The sequence below is a fragment of the Euleptes europaea genome, chromosome 2 (assembly GCF_029931775.1).
Source record: "Euleptes europaea isolate rEulEur1 chromosome 2, rEulEur1.hap1, whole genome shotgun sequence".
In the NCBI taxonomy this organism is placed as follows: Eukaryota; Metazoa; Chordata; class Lepidosauria; order Squamata; family Sphaerodactylidae; genus Euleptes; species Euleptes europaea.
Genome location: NC_079313.1, coordinates 6,737,971 through 6,759,601, shown reverse-complemented (window position 1 = coordinate 6,759,601; position 21,631 = coordinate 6,737,971). Strand labels below are relative to the sequence as shown.

At 48.8% G+C, this 21,631-nt stretch overlaps 1 protein-coding gene across 1 annotated transcript in view; it reads right to left on the bottom strand.

Moving 5' to 3' along the window:
• The window catches only part of ADAMTS10 (ADAM metallopeptidase with thrombospondin type 1 motif 10), a 48,923-nt gene extending 27,725 nt beyond the window's left edge, over nt 1-21,198 (bottom strand). The window contains exons 1-8 of the mRNA XM_056844581.1: nt 20,984-21,198; nt 19,261-19,628; nt 10,619-10,778; nt 7,230-7,447; nt 5,888-5,971; nt 4,665-4,810; nt 2,078-2,121; nt 112-217 (exon numbers count right to left, since the gene is read on the bottom strand). Of these exons, the coding sequence (XP_056700559.1) occupies nt 112-217; nt 2,078-2,121; nt 4,665-4,810; nt 5,888-5,971; nt 7,230-7,447; nt 10,619-10,778; nt 19,261-19,628; nt 20,984-21,071 (1,214 nt within the window). The 5' untranslated portion in view covers nt 21,072-21,198. The remainder of the gene's footprint in view (nt 1-111; nt 218-2,077; nt 2,122-4,664; nt 4,811-5,887; nt 5,972-7,229; nt 7,448-10,618; nt 10,779-19,260; nt 19,629-20,983) is intronic.
• Between the last annotated feature and the right edge of the window lie 433 nt (nt 21,199-21,631).

Here is a 21,631-nt window from a genome sequence, read left to right as displayed (position 1 = left end):
TAACATATGATCATCTTTCATGATCCATCTCCACCGAGGTGTGTCGCGGATCACACCAGCCATTCCCGCAAACACAACTGTCACAACATCCGAGCCCCAAAAACGACTCACGTGTGGCCGATCTCGTGGGCGATAGTGAAGGCCGTGGCGAGGCCAAGATCCTCGTTGATGCTACAGCTCCGCTCTCGTTCACACATCCCGCCCACGGGCGCCAACCCTGGGGACAAAAATGAAACTTTATCAGGGAGGTCTGGGTGGTGGTGGAGGGCGAGAACGTCTGCTTTGCTATTCAGGGTACCCTCCCTGTGCCCAAACTCACGGTGGGGCTACCACCCACCAAGCTGCTTTATTTGTGTAGAGGGGGGTTAGAGAATACCCGCCAAATATAGGATCATCTCTCCAGATAGAGGAGGAGGAGGAGAAGGAGAAGAGTTGGTTTTTATATGCCGACTTTCTCTACCACTTAAGGAAGAATCAAACTGGCTTACAATCACCTTCCTCTCCCCACAACAGATACCCTGTGAGGTAGGTGGGGCTGAGAGAGCTCTAAGAGAGCTGTGACTAGCCCAAGGTCACCCACCTGGCTTCATGTGTAGAGTGGGGAAACCAACCCAGTTCACCAGATTAGAGTCTGCCGCTCATGTGGAGGGAGTGGGGGAATCAAACCCAGTTCTCCAGATCAGAGTCCACCGCTCTTAACCACTACACCACATTGGCTCTCAAAGAAGATCATGGTGACCCTGGAAGGAGCACAGCCTTCTGAGGGGATGCATGCCCTCAAGAGCTGTGGCGAAGCGGTGGGCAGTGTGGGATGATGCATGACCATGCGCATAACTCCAAAAGGGGCACCACATTGGCAGGAGCCAGTGTAGTGTAGTGATCCTGATAAAGCAGGATCTAGGGACTTAGGTTAAAATCTCCACTCTGGCATGAAGCTTGCCGAGTAGCCTTGGGCCGGTCTCTCTCCCTCTGGCAGCTTAGCCTACTTCAAAGGGTTGTTGTAAGGATAAACAGGGAAGGGATGCGCTATTATGCTGTTCTGAGCTCACTGGAGGAAGGTTGAAAGAGAAATAAATAGATGATATATCAATAGACGATATAGTAGAGTGTAAGATGAAAGATGGAGGATAGATGGAAGTAGGAAGGAAGAGAGGTGGAAGAGAGAGAGAGAGAGATATCAACAGAAGATGGAAGAAAGATTCATAGATGATAGATGGAAGACAGACAGGTAGAAAGAAAGAAGATGGAAGATAGATGGAAGATGGATGAAAGACACAGATGATAGATGGAAGATAGATGGTAGATGGAAGACAGGCGGCCAGAAAGAAAGAAGATGGAAGACAGATGGAAGATGAATGGAGGACAGAGATGATAGATAGAAGATGGAAGGTAGATGGAGAGACAGAACATGCAAGATAGAAGGAAGATGGAAGACAGATACATAAGTGATAGATGGAAGACAGACAGACAGACAGACAGACAAGGAAGGAAGGAAGGAAGGAAGGAAGGAAGGAAGGAAGGAAGGAAGGAAGGAAAGAAAGAAAGAAAGAAAGAAAGAAAGAAAGAAAGAAAGAAAGAGGGAAGGTGGATGGAAGACAGATGTATAGATGATAGATGGGAGGTAGATGGTAGATGGAAGACAGAAGGAAGATGGAAGACAGATACAGAAGTGATAGATGGAAGGAAGACAGACAGACAGACAGCAAGAAAGCAAGCAAGCAAGCAAGCAAGAAACAAAGAAAGAAAGAAGATGGAGGGAAGATGGATGGAAGACAGATACATATATGACAGAAAATAGAAGGTAGATAGATGAAAGACAGATACATAGAGGATAGATTGTAGATGGAAGACAGGCAGAAAAGAAAGAAAGAAGATGGATGGAAGACATACATAGATGACAGAAGATGGTAGATAGATAGAAAGGCAGAAGGAAGATGGAAGTCAGATACATAGATGGCAGTTAGAAGAAAGATAGCACGCAGAGTTTAGGCAGAGCTGGCAACTCTGATCTGGAAACTCATCCCCCACCCCCCTCCGATCACCCATCAGGATTTAGCCATGGTAGCGTCTCACCTACCTAGAGTGCCACACGGCTTGTTCTTATAGATGCAAATATCATACCTAAAAGGAAAATAGAAAAGAAAAAGGGACAAGAAAAAACAAATAAACCAGATTGCACGATATCAGCCGCACTGGGAATGGAGCCAATGGGGGGGTGAATGGGGGATTCGGATCTGGGTATCCTGGGTTCAAATCCCCACTGTGCCATGGGAGTTTGTCATGGATGCTGGCTGGAGCTCCCTGGAGGGAAGGCAGGATAAAGACTGACAGGCAGATACCGTAAATTAACCTATTAGACTCAGAGGCTTTCAGTCAGGAAAAGAGCAAGGAAAAAGGCCCATTATTTTCTGCCTCTTTGTGGTGACAAGATAGAGGTTTACAAAACTATGTATGGAGAAACTGGAAAACAACGGTTTTCTTCTCTCTACCCCATCACTTGGGGGGTCACCTAATAAGAGCCAATGGGGAGTAAGTTCAAGGTATATATAAAAGGAAACACTTCTTCACCCAATGTGTACAATTCACTTGTGGGTAGAGCTTAATAGTAAGGGTTTTAGTGGTAAATTGTGAAGAGCTGTGCTGTTCTTTGACTGCTTTTAATAAAGATTGATTGACAATTAACTTGTGGAACTCATTGCCCTAGGATATGGTGATGGCCATTAGTTTAGATGTCTTTAACAGAGGATGGGACCCATTTGCTGAGGATAAGTTCAGCAATGGCTATTAGCCACAATGACTAAGTAGAACCTCCATGCCCAGAAGCAGTCTACCTTTGAATCCCAGCTGCAACAACCTCTGTGCCCTAATTTATGGGGCACATGGTGGGTTACTGTGTGAAACAAGATGATGGGGGTAGGGAAGCTGATCCAGCATGGCCCTTGATAGGTTTCTACGTCAATTCTGATGCAGCATGCTGGGGTGGGGGGGAGAGAGGATTTTTGCTCCCTTATCCTCTTATCTAATCCATTTTAATCCCAAGGAGCTCAAGGAAATGTAGACAATTCTCTTTCCCCACTTTATTCTCACAACAGCCCTGTGAGGTGGGTTAGGCTAAGAGGGCATGACTGGCCCCAAGCCATCCAGCGAGCTTCCCGTGTAGGGTTGCCAGGCCCGTCTTTGCCACCAGCGGGAGATTTTGGGGGCTGAGCCTGAGGAGGGTGGGGTTTGGGGAGAGGGGAGTTCAATGCCATAGAGTCCAATTGCCAGAGTGGCCATTTTCTCCAGGTGAACTGATCTCTATGGGCTGGAGATCAGTTGTAATAGCAGGAGATCTCCCGCTACCACCTGGAGGTTGGCAACCCTATGCCCATGGCAGAGGGGGGGATTCGAACCCGGGTCTCCCAGATGCTAGTTTCCCACTGCACCACACCGGGCTCTTTCAGAGGCCCTCCAAAAATACACATTGCACCCCCCCAAAAAAAAACAGGTCACAAAGCCCAAAAAAAATTGTTTTACTGCTCTGTTTTGAGTGGATCCTGCTGATTCTACATATTTCCATTTTATTAAAATAAACAGGGTCCCCCCCAACCCTGTAAAAAAAAGCACCTCACAATGCGAACAGGATGTTATCAGGCTGTGAGGTATTTACAAGACACAGGGAAGGCATCAAGGCAGGCCGTGCCTTTTCCAAGGACCGGCTGCAAAAATTAGGCCTCGGGGACTGCAGGCCGAGGAATAATTGCTCCAGCAGCGAGGGGCTGGGGCGGAGGGGAAGCTCGGGAATTTCCAAGTCAGCAACTCTTTTCCAATCCACGTCTTGCACGTGCGGAGCGAGAGGAGGCCGGGAAGAGGAAGGAGGCCCCCGGAGACATGCACGGCTCTCGCATCACGGCTATTTCACAACTTTCTCCTGACACAAGCCAGGCTCCATGTGTCCAGCTCCATCCCAAGGAACTGGAGCAGGGGTCCGGCAAGCCGAAGGACGAAAGAAGAAGAAAGAAGAAGAAAGAAGAAAGAAAGAAGAAGTAGAAGAAGAAGAAGAAGAGTTGGCCTTTATACGCCGACTTTCTCTACCACTTAAGGGAGAATCAAGCCGGCTTACAATCACCTTCCCTTCCTCTCCCCACAACAGGCACCCTGTGAGGTCGGTGGGGCTGAGAGAACTCTGAGAGAGCTGTGACTAGCCCAAGGCCACCCAGCTGGCTTCATGTGGAGGAGTGGGGACTCGAACCCGGTTCTCCAGATTAGCGTCTGCCACTCATGTGGAGGAGTGGGGACTCGAACCTGGTTCTCCAGATTAGAGTCCTCCGCTCATGTGGAGGAGTGGGGAATCAATCCTGGTTCTCCAGATTAGAGTCTGCCACTCATGTGGAGGAGTGGGGACTCGAACCCGGTTCTCCAGATTAGAGTCCTCCGCTCATGTGCAGGAGTGGGGAATCAATCCTGGTTCTCCAGATTAGTGTCCGCCATTTATGTGGAGAAGTGGGGAATTGAACCCGGTTCTCCAGATTAGAGTCCACTGCTTCTAACCACCGCTCTTAACCACTACACCATGCTGGTCTTCGGTCTTTGGTTGGTTTTAAGCTTTCTGCCCTGCGCTGAAGACAGCGGCAGAGCCAGGAGGCCCCTCCTTCCGCACCCCCCCCCCCAAATCTCCAATTTACCTGGTGATCAAAACAGCAGTGTCGTGGTTGGCGATGCCATTGTCCGGGATGGCATTCCCATTGCCGTTACGGTTCACGATGGACTTCTGCCACTTGCAAAAGCTGTCGAGGGACTTGCCGGCGTGGTGGTTGATCTCCAGGGTCGGCTGGAGAAGGGGAAGGAACGTGATCTTTTAACGTCAATTAAGCCACCTTATTCAACGCATCAAGTCAAGAACGCCTCTCTGACTGGCACAAGCTATCTGAGATCGGAGGCAAAGACAGGACCTGAGATCTTTTCAAATGGGGGGTGGTGGTTGAATTTTGGACCTTTGATAGGCAAAGGGAGCGCTGCACCACCGCTCCGAAGAAGAAGAAAAAGAAGGAGGAGGAGAGGAAGAAGAAGGGGAATAGTTGGTTTTTATACACTGACTTTCGCTACCATTTAAATAAGAACCAAACAGGCTTACGATCACCTTCCCTTCCCCTCCCCACTCTCAGCCCCTGAGAGGGAGGTGGGGCGGCCAAGGACCATGCGTGTGGCCCAGGGAGATTCACTACATTCGTTTTCAGCCTGTATTCCCTGCTTTTGTTTTTTATCCCCCCCCCCCCGCCCCCATCTCTAGCCTCCTCTGCCTGCACTATAGTTTGGTCTAACTGGCTCTTAAATCCATCCGAACTAGTGGTCACTGCAACACGCTGTGGCAAGGAGTTCCACAAGCCAGTTATGTTCTCCTTAGTTCTCTCTTCCCAGGGTTTCCTAGAAACTGGAGTTCTGTACGGAGTAGACTGGGGATCTCCAAATCTCGGCACCTTCCCCACACTTCAGTTTGCCGGATACTTCATGGGAAGTCATGGCATGCATGTAAACCAGTAGGTAAAAGGTAAAGGTCCCTTATGCAAGCACCAGGTCATTCCTAACCCATGGGGTGACGTCACATCCCGATGTTTACAAGGCAGACTTTGTTTACGGGGTGGTTTGCCAGTGCCTTCCCCAGTCATCTTCCCTTTACCTCCAGCAAACTGGGTTCTCATTTTACCGACCTCAGAAGGATGGAAGGCTGAGTCAACTTTGAATTGGCTACCTGAAACTGACTCTGGTCGGGATCAAACTCAGGTCGTGAGCAGAGCTTGGACTTCAGTGCTGCGCCATGGGGCTCTTGTAAACCAGTATAAAACCAGTGTTAAGTCTGCAGTGTGCACACATGGTCTAATTGAACAACTGGCCTGGGGAGGGTCCTCACCTGGTCTTCCGTTAGCAGGATAAGGCGGGTCACGAGGATGTTGACTATATTGCCCAGACTCGAGTCCTGAAAAAGTTTAGCAACCTGACCTCCAGGAAACAAAAAAAGACCAGTGTTAAAAAAAGAGGGGGGCTTCTTTGCAGGGTTGCCAGGTCTTTGACTTGGAACTTCAGGGTTTTAGGTTGCTTCTTAGGGAGGATCTGCAGGGGGGAAGAGGATAAAGCCCCAAGGTGCAGGGTCAGAATCAAGGGGAGGAGGCAAGCAGCTTTCACCCTTGCTTGAGAGGCTTTCCCATATGCTCTGCCCCCCCCCCCAATTTCGTGTTCCTCAAACCCCTGGCTTTCAAGGTGCCATTCTCTACCCACACCAGTTGCCACACGGTTTTGTCCTTCCTATCCCACCACACTCCACCCCCATCTGTCAGGAACTGCCCCTTAAATCGCAGGTTCTGCCTCCTGTGCATTTGAGTTGCAGGCAATCTGACAACCACATCTGTCCCCCTAGGTACAATTCTGTGTACCCCATAAGGATCCATCAGGCTCCACCCCTGATTTTCCAGACTCCACCCCTTAAATCCCAGATTCATTCCTGCATATCTCAGGTTGAGCTGCTGGAAATCTGTCAACCCCATCTGCTCCACCAGGTGCCATTCTCTGTCCCCCATAAGGATCCACTTGGCTCCGCCCCAATTTCATCAGGCTCCACCCCTTAAATCCCACGTTCAGCTCCTGCATATCTCAAGTTGAGCTGCAAGAAATCTGGCAATCTCATCTGGTCCTCTAGGTGCCTTTCTCCATCCCTCGTAAGGAACCACTTGGCTCCACCCCAATTTCATCAGGCTCCACCCCTGATCTGCCAGGCACAGCCCCTCAGTCAGCCCTACATCTCGGGTGGGCTGCTTTACCTCATCTACACCTGTATGAACACGACAAAACACGCAAGGCCAACCTCCAGATAGTAGCTGGAGACCTCCTGCTATTACAACTGATCTCCAGCCGATAGAGATCAGTTCCCCTGGAGAAAACGGCCGCTTTGGCCATTGGACTCTATGGCATTGAAGTCCCACCCCGCCCTCCTCAAGCTCTGCCCCAAAAACCTCCCACCCGTGGCGAAGAGTGGACCTGGCAACCCTACATACATACACAGTGTCAGGCCCAACTTGGTCTTTGTGTACATACGTGAAACGAACGGATCTTCAACAAGCAGGTACGAATAAAACAATATAAAGCAGGAGGCCACAACCAAGGGGGGGCGGAATAGCAGGCTGGTGGTCCCCCCCCCCAGGGAATTTCAAAACTGGGAGTCAGGGGAGAGGGAGTCACGCTTTGGTTATAACACTTACAATATTCATGATGGCCAGGATGTACTGCTCAATGTCCCGCCGGCCGTGGTAGCCCACCATCATCTTGTCGGCCACCACAAGGGTCTCCACGTAACGCTCCGCGCTGACTGACCGCTTCAGGGGCAGCTGGCCCCGCTGCGTGAGGTTGCCCAGCGGCTTCAGAGGGGGGGGCTTCAGCGTCCGCAGCCACCACGGCCGGCCTTTCCACGGCTTCTCGTCTGAGGGGCAAGGGGGTGGTGAGACGCGCCATGTTCCCGTGCAAATAACTTGTGCTCGACTCAAATCCTTTCCTAATAAGCCTCCGCCTGCAAATGCCACTGTTTGCCCACCAGATAGAATCATAGAGTTGGAAGGGGCCACCAGGGTGAACTAGTCCAACCCCCTGCACAATGCAGGAAATTCACAGCTACCTCCTGCACCCCCCCAGTGACCCCCTACTCCACCCCCAGAAGATGGCAACAAAACAAAACAAAACCCTCCAGGATCTCTGGCCAATTTGGCCTGGAGGAAAATTGCTTTCTGACCCTAAAGTGGCGATCGGCACTACCCTGGGCATGTAAGAAAGGGCCCCGACAACCAAACACTGATGCAAACCTTCCTGCCCTCTCTCTCATGATCTGCCTAAGAATCAGCATTGCTGACAGATGGCCATCTAGCCTCTGCTTCAAAAGGTCCAGGGAAGGAGAGCCCACCACCTCCCGAGGAAGCCTGTTCCACTGAGAAACCACTATGTTAGAAAATTCTTCCTAATATTTGGCCGGAAGCTATTTTGATTTACTTTCAAAACCCGACTCTTCCATCTTCCATGAGCAAAGCCCAGGTGAAATCTCCGTGCATAAGGCAAAGAGTGGGACATGCAAGTGTGGTTTCTCTCACAGCCAATTACAAAGCAGCGTGTAAAAAGGCAGGGGTTCAAATGCTTCCTGCTTCCTCGGAGCTCTTTCTGAGCAGAAGAAAATCTTTTTAAAACAGAGTCTTGGATTTCTCCCCTTTCAGATTGCTCTGTTTTTTATGTTGTTGTTTTTTAAATGCTTTTTACGTAGCCATTGGCTTTGGGAGGGGAATTTTCTCTCACAGTAAGCTCTACAAAGTAAGCCAATTACAAAGCAGCATTTAATGGGGCGAGGACTTGATTTGAGCTTGGAGACTGCTGGTGCCGAGATTCCCAACAGGAAAGTATGGGTCCAGCTAGCAATGAACCTCAGGTAAAACTCCCATGCATAAATGACCAATAGCAAATTCCTGGACATGTTCTCCAGGGTCCCTGGTATCGGTGTTTATAGCTAGAGGGAGGAGGAGCTCAGAGGTAACAGCCTGAAGGTTCAATTCTCACAATCTCCAGTTAAAGAACCAACATAGGAGCTGCTATGAAAAACCCTGGAGATCTACAGCCAGCCAGAGAAGACAAGGTGGGCAAATGCTCCGATTTGGGTTATGTCTTTTTCTTCTGAAGGGCAGCACATAGAAAGTCTAGCCCCAGAGGAAAGCTCTCCTTTGGCACACCAGGCCAGGACAGAGGTTCCGTCAGTCCACAGGTTTTGAAGCCACAGGTCAGGACGGGGAGACCCGAAAGCAGGGGCTCGAATACACAGCGTGTCCCGGCCGCCCGTTCTGGATTCCGTTGCCTGCTGTTTCTTGTTTTCCAAGAAACAAATTGGAAACAGATTGGCTTTCTGTCTCGGCTGGGGAATGCAAGGGACGGCGGCGGGTGGGGGTGGTAGAAACTGGGGCTGCTCGGCAGCTTTGTGCAAAATGGTTTTGCAGCGAAGGTCACCTGGTCTTCTCTCCTCTCCTCCTTGTGGGAATATGTGGATTGCCTCCCCCGCCAGATTATAGTATCAAAATTCAGGGGTGAATTTCCCCACAAAGACTAAAGGTTTCAGAGCAAACGTTTGTTAGGTCAAAATCTCTCCTTCGTCACCCTTCTGGATAACTTTTCAAACTAGGGACCCTCTACTTGCTATGTTCTTAGGGCACTTTTAAAAATCTCTGCATTTGAGCTGTTATGATGATCTTCTTCCTAATTCTTTTAAAAACCTTAGGTCACGGATAGGCATTAAATCAGCCCCTTATTTAACTTCAATTACTTTCCCTACATTAAGATGGGCCTTCTCTGAAGCCCGATTCGATGCCCTTCCATCAGCTCTACTTTTGGCGAAGGTTTCCTCATTGCCCAAGAGAGACGCACAAATGCTCTTGCTCTATGAATGTGGTGGAGACGTTAAGTACATGTATTGCTTCATTGTGAATAGTATGCTGATGCCAGAAATTGTTTTAATTACTCCCCTGCTATCTCGGTTTGGACATTTTCACACCTCTGAGGCCTCATTGGAGGAATATCTCCTGGAAGAGAGGGTGACTCTTATTTCGCACTCAGTAGCAAAATTCTGCTGTTATGTCTGTCGGAAAAGGAAGGCATTAATAATGATGATGGGGAGGGGCTGTGGCTCAGTGGGAGAGCATCTGCTTGGCATGCAGAAGGTCCCAGGTTCAGTCCACGGCATCTCCAGTTAAAGGGACTAGGAAAGTAGGCGATGTGAAAGACCCCTGCCTGAGACCCTGGAGAGCCACGGAGAGGGGTTGTGGCTCAGTGGTAAAGCATCTGCTTGACATACAGGAACTCCCACGCTCAATCCTCAGCCTCTCCAGTTAAAAGTGCCTGTTGTGGGGAGGGGAAGGGAAGGCGATTGTAAGCTGGTTTGTTACTCCTTAATGGTAGAGAAAATCGGGGTACAAAAGCCAACTATTTTTCTTCTTCTAGTTTGGCTCTAAGGGTCAGAGTATAGGTTGGGTATCCCTTATCCGGGCTGCCTGGGACCTGATTCTCCCTCTCCCCTGAACTCAGCCCAGCTGAAATCCCTGTGCATAAGGCAAAGCACGAGACATGCATCCTTGGTTTCTCTCACAGCCAATTACAAAGCAGCATGTCCAGAGGCGGGGACTGAAATACTTCCTGCTTCCTTGGAGCTCTTTCTGAGCAGAAGAAAGGCTTTCTAAAACCGAGGCTTGGATTTCTCCCCCACCCCTCCTTTCAGATTGCTCCGTTTTTTTGTTTTATGTTCTTAAAATGCTTTTTTATGTGGCAATTGGGTTTTTGGGGGGAGGGAACTTTTCTCTCACTACAGCCAATTACAAAGCAGCATTTCAAGGGGCGGGGATTCAAATACTTCCTGATTTGAGCTTGGAGACTGCTGGTGCAGAGACTCCCAACAGGGAAGTGTGGGTCCAGCAAGCAACGAACCTCAGGTAAAACTCCCATGCATAAACGACCTAAGAGGACTAGAAACTTGTTGTGGTTTTCAGTTTGTTTTGAAAAATGCTGAGATTCTCAGGAAGACTGGTTCAGTGCTTGTATGGAATAGCGACAAATTCCCTGCCCTGGTGCGTACCTAACACGCCACATGCAACATCCATGTGTGGGAGCTGGAGAGATGACCGTTTGTATACCACATGGGGACTTCCTTCGCTCTCACGTCTGCCAGTAACGTTGGCACCGGGGTTTAGCGGTTCAATGAAATATTCCTCATCCTCGGCTATTATCACGCCATGCTGGAAACAGGTGAGAAAATGAAAGTGTATTAGTTGAAATTGCAAATAACGATAAGATACCAATCAATACGTGCTACCCGTTTTTCCAAACCATGCCAGGTCTTTGTCAAAAAGTCAGTCTGCCCCTCTTACTAAAGAATCCAGGGCCTTTTATGCAAGGAAGTTTTCCTGCAGTCACCCCCACCGATGGTTTCGGGGCTTCCTTTATGATTATGCATGCTTCTTCTGACTGTTAGAGGTCGCCTCGCTCTCCCCATGTGTTTTGCCCGTGTTTTCCGGATGCTGTTTTAGCCAGAATCTGGAAAAAGTGGACAAAACCCATGGAGAAAGCAAAGCGACCTCTGACGGTCAACAAAGGCATGCATAATCAAGAAGAAGACAGAAGAAGGAAGAAGAAAGAAGAAGATTTGGTTTTTATATGCCGACTTTCTCTACCACTTACAGGCTTACAATCACCTTCCCCTCCCCACATTTGATTATGATGATGATGATGATGATGACCCTCCCCACAACAGACACCCTGTGAGGTGGGGCTGAGAGAGCTGTGCCTAGCCCAAGGTCACCCAGCAGGCTTCGTGTGTAGGAGCGGGGAAACCAACCCGGTTCACCAGATCAGCCTCCACCACTCATGTGGAGGAGTGGGGAATCAAACCCGGTTCTCCAGATCAGAGTCCACTGCTCCAAACCGTTCTTAACCACTACACCATGCTGGCTCTCTGGAAGGAAGCAGTCGGCAGGGGTGACCACTGGGAAACGTCCCTGCATAAAAGGCCCGGGACTCTCAAAAAATGAGCGTCTGAAAATCATGGACTTAGGTGTTGTAATTTTAAGCCCCCTGCCCTGTTCAAAATGCTCTGGAAGCTTTACGGAAGGAGCAAAAATCCTTTGCAAGTCATTCTGTGTCGGAGCAGTATTTTTTGTTGACAACGTCTCCCTCCCCCCAAAAAAGCCTCCACATTATCCCCCCCCCCCGAATTAAAGGAGGAAAGAATTAGTCTCAGTGGAAGAAGTTATCCATGGAAGGTCTGGAGTACCTGTTTTTGGGAGGAAAACATTTCATTTTGGGGGGAAAGAAATAGGTTATATAAACATCTCTCCGGGAGGACTGAGGTACATAATCCAATCTCATTTCTTCCAGCGGCCGGGGGTGGGGGGGGAGGAGAGTCTCAAATATTTAGATAATTAGCGGTTATCTGAGGACAGCAGGCTGGCCAAGGATTTTCTGGCGGAGGTGAGAACATCTCGCGGGCCCGTCGGCCTCCTGCAGAGAACCGGGGGCGGGGGGGCGGGGGAGAGGACCCAGAGGTACGTCGAGCCAGCCGCACTGCAAAGAACGCACAAACCCAACATACCGGAGCCTGACGGCCAGAATCCCCTGAAACATGGCAGGAAATTGGTGCGCGTACGTCACAGCTGCGCACGGAGCCAACCTCTGAACTTCCATAAGGTTTTGCACACATGTTTTCAAGCCTGTTTTCACAGCCATTAGGAATTTAAACATTCCTTACGTTTAAAAAAATAAAAGCCACAATATTTAGGATGCTGTGTTCTGCGCAACTCTCGTTAGACATTAGCTAGCTCTGGTTCGATATTAGATTCGGGTGGTCCCCCCCCCCCACATACACAAATACGTTGCCTTTCAGAGAAAGTGAAAATGGTCTGGAAGAGAAATCATGGCTTATGCTGTGTATACTTCTCCCTAGGGTTTTTTTTTTTTTTAAACCTCTTGCAAGCAGGTTTGGCAAGTTTCTGGGTCACCTCCAAAACCAGCAACGTTTTCTGATTAGATCCAAGTGTGAGATAAAAACAGGGTTTACGCAAAGCGAACCAATGCGGGGAGGGGCTGTGGCTCAGTGGTGGAGCCTCTGCTTTGCATGCAGAAGGTCCTAGGTTCAATCCCCGGCATCTCCATTTAAAGGGACTAGGCAAGTAGGTGATGTGAAAGACTTTCTCTGCCTGAGACCCAGGAGAGTCGCTGCCGGTCCGAGTAGACAATACTCACTCCGATGGACCAAGGGTCTGATTCAGTAGAAGGCAGCTTCTTGTGTTCATGTGAACCCAAGCCTCTTTTCTGAAATCAAGAATGCCGCAATTTGTCCTGCACCCAAAAACCACTCAGATTTCCCGCATGCTCCTGAGGGGTCCGGTTCTCTTGGAGCTCCCCCCCCGGTTTCTCCCCCCTTTACTTTAATCAGAGAAGAAGAGTTGGTTTTTATATGCCAACTTTCTCTACCACTCAAGGGAGACTCAAACCAGCTTACAATCACCTTCCCTTCCCCTCCCCACAACAGACACCCTGTGAGGTAGGTGAGGCTGAGAGAGCTCTAAGAGAGCTGTGACTAGTCCAAGGTCGCACAGCTGACGTTGTGTGTAGGAGTGGGGAATCAAAGTTCTCCAGATCAGACTCCACCGCTCCAAGCCACCGCTCTTAACCACCACACCACGCTGGCTCTCTCAGACCTCAATCAGTTCTGTGTGCCCCTGGTTCTAAAGCCCTGGAAAGAGGTGGCGTTGATCACTCCACAGTGGATTTCCTCTCTGCACGAAACCCTTGTTGCTTTTGGCCCGCCGCCCTCATTCCAAGCACAAGAGAGGTACTGTGAGGTTAGCCTGGCTGGACGTCAGACAGAAAGTCAAGCATCGGCCTACGAAGCCGGCTGGGTGGAGAGGAGGTCACCTTTTAGGTAATATCCCATGAACACATGAAGCTGCCTTCTACTGAATCCGACCCTTGGTCCATCAAAGTCAGTATTGTCTACTCAGACCGGCAGGGTCTCAGGCAGAGGTCTTTCACATCACCTACTTGCATAGTCCCTTTAATTGGAGATGCCGGGGATTGAACCTGGGACCTTCTGCATGCCAAGCAGATGCTCTACCACTGAGCCACAGCCCCTCTCCATGGCTCTCCAGGGTCTCAGGCAGGGGTCTTTCACATCACCTACTTGCCTAGTCTCTTTAACTGAAGATGCCGGGGATTGAACCTGGGACCCTCTGCATGCAAGCAGATGCTCTACCACTGAGCCACGGCCCTTCCCCTTTTGGCTTGTGGCACGGCGCTGGGAGGGCATGAGGGTGGGGAGACCACAACCTCCCGACCCTTTTTGTACCACTCTTTTGCCCCAGGTTTATCATCCAGCTGTTTATCTGATCGGGGTAGAAGCAATTTTACAACTGTAAACCAAAAACAAGCAGAATTAGTGTTGTTCAAACTCTACATATAATCAAAAAATAACAACACTAGGCTATTATAATATTATAATATTATATGCTATTTTCTACAAAAAATTCTATCAAACATGACTACACATCATATAGTAGGGGTGGGGAACCTTTTTTCTGCCAAGGGCCATTTGGATATTTATAACATCATTCGCGGGCCATACAAAATTATCAACTTAAAAATTAGCCTGCTATATTTGGTGAAACATTTAGCTAAGAGGCACAACCGGAGAGGGCTCCGAGTGTCTGCCAGGTAGTTTCTCCACGGCCCAGATGGGAAAGGGTTTACACAGTTTCTTGGGCGGTCCTAGCAGCTCCATAGCCAACGACTCTTTTGCAAGGGAGGGAAAAAGGTTCCTTTTCTCAGCAAAACAAACTCACATCTGCCTTGAATAGAGGCTATTCCTGTCTGCGGGAGGGGGCGGATCACCAGTCTTAGATCCTTCTGTGCTAGAGATCTGCTAGGACCCATGAAGGGCCAGACCAAATGATTTCACGGGCCTTAGTGCCCCCTGGGCCTGATGTTCCCCACCCCTGTCATAGAGTATAAAGTAGTCATTCCATATAACATTCACAATTGCACAATACCCAACCCCCCAATGGTGGTAACAGATAAACTGAGAATTCAACAGGGGGGAGGGGCTTTGGCTCAGCGGTAGAGCCTCTGCTTGGCATGCAGAAGGTCCCAGGTTCAATCCCCAGCATCTCCAGTTAAAGAGACTAGGCAAGTAGGTGATATGAAAGATCTTTCTCAGCCTGAGATCGTAGAGAGCCGCTGAGTAGGCAATACTGACTTTGATGGTCTGATTCAGTATCAGGCAGCTTCATGTGTTCATGTGTTCAAGTAAATGAGTCCGTTACTTTAAATAACCATGTAGATTTTCTTCCTTTTTAGGAGCAGATTGCCAAGTAGGTCAGGTAAGTATAATAATCCAACCATCTTCAAAGACCCGTGGCAAGAGGTAGATCAAGAAGACGGGCTTTCCGGATAAAAATTAAGCTCCATTTGAGCTTCCAGCTTCTTCAGTTACTTGAGCCACAAGGTGAAATATATCCAGTGCATTATTTCTTAATAGTTCTTCAAGAGTGCCCTTTGATGTGTGTGTGTGTGTTAAGTGCCATCAAATAGCTTCCGACTCATGGCGACCCTATGAATCAATGTCCTCCAAAATGTCCTATCTTTGACAGCCTTGCTCAGGTCTTGCAAATGGAGGGCCGTGGCTTCCTTTATTGAGTCAATCCATCTCTGGTTGGGTCTTCCTCTTTTCCTGCTGCCCTCAACTTTTCCTAGCATGACTGTCTTTTCCAGTAAGTCTTGTCGTCTCATGATGTGACCAAAGTATGGCAGCTTCAGTTTAGTCATTTTAGCTTCTAGGGTCAGTTCAGGCTTGATTTGATCTATAACCCACTGATTTGGGTTTTTTTGGCAGTCCACGGTATCCGTAACCCTCTCCTCCAAAACCACATTTCAAAGGAACATATTTTCTTCCTATCAGCTTTCTTCACTGTCCAGCTTTGATGTGTAGTCATATTGTAAAAATACCGTATAATATTATAATAGCCTAGCGTTGTTACTTTTTGATTGTACGCAGTAGAAGCAAGCCAGGATTGTGGAATTATGAATTGTAACTGCGGGGCTGAAACTGAAGACTGAAAGTTTGTCTGATTCAATGCCCACCCGCCCCTTCCCGAATTACGATTTCACTTCTCCCTTGTGAGACATGAGAGTCTTTGTTTCCCAGACCGGTTTCTCTTTCCTCGAGGCAGTGAGGCAGAGTGGATAATGTGTTGGACTAAGATCGGGGTTCGAAACTTTACTCCGCCATGAAACTCTGTGGGTGACCTTGGGACAGTCACTCTGTGGTCGTTTGTGCATGGGTACCTTCACTCATGTTCGCCCCCTGGTTTGTTTCGGTTGTTCCTTGGAGTTATGCATGAGTTTTCCGTCCATTAGAGGTGACCTCGCTGCCAGCCCTGGCAAATCCCGAGACTTCCCGTTCTTCTGTTAACCCGATTCTTCCCTCTCCTTCCATCTCAGCCGGTGTGAAATCCCCATGCATAAGGCAAAGTGTGAGACACGCAAGCTTGGTTTCTCTCACAGCCAATTACAAAGCAGTGTGTAAAGAGGCGGGGATTCAAATACTTCCTGCTTCCTCAGAGCTCTTTCTGAGCAGAAGAAAGGCCTTTTAAAAACGAGGCTTGGATTTCTCCCCCCTTTCAGATTGTTCCTTTTTTTTTGGTTCTTAAAATGTTTTTTTTATGCGGCAATTGGGTTTGGAGGGGGAATTTTATCTCACAGTAAACACTACAATGTAAGCCTATTACAAAGCAGCATTTCTAGGGGCAGGGAGTTGGTTTGGAGACTTGGAGTTGGTTTGGAGCTTGGAGACTGCCCGGGCATCGATTCCCGACAGGAAAGTGTGGGTCCAGCGAGCAACGAACCTCGGGTAAAACTCCCATGCATAAAGGACCTCTACCTGACAACCTAATTTATCTCATGGGGATTTGTGAGGGCGGAATGAAAGGAACTAAAATGGCATGAAAGAAACAAGAAAAATGAAAAGGGCAGACGGCAACCAGAAGTTGGGGTGCTTCTGCGGATCTGTTCCGTTAACAATGGCTCTTTCCTCTGGCTTAGAGAACATTCCCCTAAAGCGAGAGGCTCGCCAGAGGAAAGCGATGCTGCTGAATGGTCGTTTGATCCAATCGCGCATGAACACAAACAACCGCGCTGACGAAATCCTAATTCCCACAGTAGAGTTTGGAGTCTCTCAGGAAAAAATGAATGTTCTCTGTTTCTTTTCTATCACTGAAATGTTTGACAGTGGCTTCGTTCGCCTCTTGTCAACATCAGTTTTGAGGATTCGTTTATGCAGCAGGCTGTACAGTTTTCAAAGGTAAAGGTAGTCCCCTGTGCAAGCACCGGGTCATTACTGACCCATGGGGTGACGTCACATCCCGATGTTTACTAGGCAGACTATGTTTACACGGTGGTTTTCCATTGCTTACCCTGGCCGTCTTCACTTTCCCCCCAGCAAGCTGGGTACTCATTTTACCAACCTCTAGGCAGACTTTAGGAGCCCCGTGGAGCAGAGAGGTAAAGCTGCAGTACTGCAGTTAAAAGCTCTGCTCACGATCTGAGTTCGATCCCGACGAAAGTCAGTTTCAGGTAGCCGGCTCAAAGTCGATTCAGCCCTCCATCCTTCCGAGGTCGGTAAAATGAGTACCCAGCTTGCTGGGGGTAAAGGGAAGATGACTGGGGAAGGCACTGGCAAACCACCCCATAAACATGGTTGGCCTAGTAAACGTCGGGATGTGACGTCACCCCATGGGTCAGGAATGACCTGGTGTTTGCACAGGGGATTACTTTTACCTTAGGCAGACTTTGTTTACAGGGTGGTTTGCCTTTGCCTTTCCCAGTCGTCTTTACCCCAAGAAATTGGGTACTCATTTTACTGACCTCTAGGCAGACTGTGTTTACGGGGTGGTTTGCCATTGCCTTCCCCGGTCCTCTACACTTTACCCCCAGCGAGCTGGGTCCTCATTTTACCGACCTCAGAAGGATGGAAGGCCGAGTCCACCTTGAGCCGGCTACCTGAAACCGACTTCCGTCGGGATCGAACTCAGGTCGTGAGCAGAGCTTGGACTGCAGTACTGCAGCTTTACCATTTAATTCACAGAATGCAAATCCTTTCTATGCATAAACTATACAATGCAGGCCGTCTAGTGCAAGAATAATTTTGGGGGGAAAAGGTACATTTTACAGGGAAAAAAATTAACTGCAAGGAAACATGGAATGGTGTGAAATATAATGAATTGTATTTTCAGTTTTTGGTAAGGAGAAGCCAATGAAAAATGAGGGTTTTCGGGTTTAAATGGCAGGGATGAGAAATTCATAACTGCCCCCAGTAATTTATTCAATATATTTTAAAAATCTTTAGTATGCTCCTCTTAGCCATATATTCTGAGGCTGCTTCCAAAATTAACATTCAACAACAGTTGTTTTAAAAGTACAAAAATATCGATTCATGCCATATCGGCCTCAACAACTGTTAAAAATATATCTTATTAAATGTTGAATCACCCATAGTCAAGAAAAATGGGGAGGAGAAAATCCACACACCTAAATCAAAATGCCAGAGAAAGATCTGGAGAAATACAAGCTAGGTGCCAGATGAACAGCTGTGGGAAATACATTTCATACATGTGGCACCAACACTAAGAAGGCCCTGTCTAGTGATCATCCATCTCACCTGACGGTGAGGGAGCACACAGAACAAAGCCTCTGTAGAAGATCTTAACAGTCAGGCAGCAGGCTCACAATGGAATAAGTGATCCTTTTCTTTAGCCCAATCTAACCGGCCGTGTTGACACTATGATCCCTGACTGGCTGGGATCATGTATGGAAGGAGAAAGTAGAAGTCCGGTTATAATTAAAAATGGCACCAAAACAGAAGTGGGTTTGGGGGAAGGGGACAAAGAATAAATATTTGAGGGTGAAAATGTAGCACAGTTCTACTTTCACGGCCAAAAAAGCAATTGGGAAATCTCTACCAAACCCTTTCAAAACCTCCCCACCATAATCCCAAAGAAAAGTACATAAGAACATAAGAAAATCCCTGCTGGATCAAACCAAGGCCCATCAAGTCCAGCAGTCTGTTCACACAGTGGTCAACCAGGTGCCTCCAGGAAGCCCACAAACAAGACGACTGCAGCAGCATTGTCCTGCCTACGTTCCACGGCACCTAATGTAGTAGGCCTGTTCCTCTGATCCTGGAGAGAATAGGGATGCATCATGACTAGTATCCATTTTTACCAGTAGCCACGAATAGCCCTCTCCTGCATGAACAAGACCACTCCCCTCTTCAAGCCTTCCAAGTTAGTAGCTATCACCCCATCCTGGGGCAGGGAGTTCCACAATTTAACTATGCCTTGTGTGAAGAAATACTTGTATCTGTTTTGAATCTCTCCCCCTCCAGCTTCAGCAGATGACCCCGCATTCTAGTATTACGACAGAGGGAGAAAAGCTTCTCCCTGTCCCCTCTCTCCATACCATGCATAATTTTACAGACCTCTATCATGTCTCCCCTTAACCGCCATCTTTCCAAGCTAAACAGTCCTAAGCGTTTTAACCGCTCCTCATAGGGCCGTTGCTCCAGCCCCCTGATCGTTTTGGTTGCTTTTTTTCTGCACCTTCTCAAGCTCTGCAACATCCTTTTTTTTCAGGTACGGTGACCAGAACTGCACACGGTAGCATACTTACCAAACCGTTGCAGTTACTGATGGCCACTTTTGAGTTCAGGTACTGGCCTTGCAAGTGTCCGGCATAGTGGCAGTCTTCGTGAAAGTCGTGCTGCTGGTCTACCCCGTTCCGCTTCCAGTACTCCACCTGGAAATGTTCCGCAAGCAGGTTGGCACGCAGGGTCAGGTTGAGGAGAAACTGAATCCTGTGGGCCGAAACTTTGTAAAAGACCTGCTGCTCTGGCGGATCGTAAGGCGAGGGGGCGTCCGGACTGCGCCGAGGCCTCCGTTTCCACCTGCTGTTCATGTCAAAGGTCAGGAAGTCACCGTTTTGATCCACCTGGATGGGGAAGGCGATTTCATAGTGGTCGAGGCTGGAGAGGAACTCCTCTGTGAGAAGGGGAAAAAAAACACAGGGAAAATCCGGCTTCTGACACGGGGTTCTCCCCATTCATAAGAACGTAAGAAAGGCCATGCTGAATCACAGCATGGAGTTTATTTGTAAGTGTAACCATTTCCGTACGGCTAATGAGTTTAATGGTTTCAGATAGGTACATAAGCGTAATGGTTTTTTAAACAGACCTAACCACACTGGCTTATTTTCTCACTTGCCACTTAGGCCAATAACTTCCATGCAGCTTAACTTCCCCGTTTGCCACTCATGACTTTTACACAGGCTTGTTTTCTTCACGTGCTACTTAGGCTAATAACTTCCAAACAGAACTCAGGTTTCTTTCCTAGCCCTCTACAGAACTGCATGCAAGCACACGAACACACGAAGCTGCCTTCTACTGAATCAGACCCTTGGTCCGTCAAAGTCAGTATTGTCTACTCAGACCGGCAGCGGCTCTCCAGGGTCTCAGGCGGATGTCTTTCACATCACCTACCTGCCCAGTCCCTTTAACTGGAGATGCTGGGGATTGAACCTGGGACCTTCTGCATGCCAAGCAGATGCTCTACCACTGAGCCACAACCCCCCAACACTGCTCAGCACTCCAGCTCACCCCAAAAAATTATCTGAACAAAACAGTCAACTCCGCCCTCTAGGATACGCTACCATCCGATCACAGCACACTTCAGTCACCCATCCGCCCCCTTTCTCATGTAAAGTGACGTCAAATCGCCACCGACTTATGGCAAGCGGTAAACAGAGGTGGTTTTCCATTGCCTTTCTTTGCACAACAACCCCGGCATTCCTTGGTCGTCTCCCATCCAAGTACTAACCGGGGCTGACGTAAAAAACATAAGAAAAGCCATGCTGGATCGGACCAAGGTCCATCAAGTCCAGCAGTCTGTTCCCACAGTGGCCAACCAGGGGCCTCTAGGAAGCCCACGAACAAGACAACTGCAGCAGCAGCACCCTACCTGTGTTCCCCAGCACCTAATATATTAGGCATGCTCCTCTGATGCTGGAGAGAATAGGTATGCATCATGACTAGTAGCCATTTTTACTAATAGTCATGGCTAGCCCTCTCCTCCACGAACATGTCCACTCCCCTCTTAAAGCCCTCCAAGCTGGCAGCCATCACCACATCCTGGGGCAGGGAGTTCCACAATTTAACTATGCGTTGTGTGAAGAAATACTTCCTTTTATCTGCTTCGAATCTCTCACCCTGCTTAGCTTCTGAGATCTGGCCAGCCTGGCCCATCCAGGTCAGGGCCACAGGCCTACGTTTTAGATCACAGCATTAAAAACACCGAAATAAAACACACATGTGGCAAAACACCACACTCTCCGATGGTACCTTGTGACTGGAACGTGCAGCCAGGGAAGTTGCCCATCACCACGGCGGAGATGAGCGTCCAGGTCAAAAGTCTCCAGGCTGTTGCCATCCTGAGAGGCAATGCTTCTTGCTGCGTGGGCTGTTCTGGACGTGGCTAAGAGGATCTGCCCCACCATTTCTCTCTCTAAGCCACCACTTATACTAAGAGAGGAGTCCCTGGTTCCCCGGTGGCCATCCTCAGCCACGTGGCGTGCTCCAGAAGGCGGTGGCGATGGCGCGGGCGTCGTGGTATGCGGAAGCAGGCCCTCGTTTCTCAGCATGTGCTGCACCAAAGCAACATTGCTCTGTCGGAGAGAAGAGGAAAAGGGGATGGATGAGAGAGCGTTCTTGGGAGACGAAGTTTGCCTGAAGGTGAAGGTGAAGAAGGAGAAGAAGGTGAAGACTTGGCTTTTATATGCTGACTTTCTCTACCACTTAAGGAAGACTCCAACCAGCTTACAATCACCTTCCCTTCCCCCGGCCGGCTTCATGTGTAGGTTCACCTGGTTCACCAGATTAGCCTCCGCAGCTCATGTGGAGGAGTGGGGAGTCAAACCTGGTTCTCTAGATTAGGGACCACCCCTCCAAACCACCGCTCTTAACCACTACACCACGCTGGAAGACTTCAAC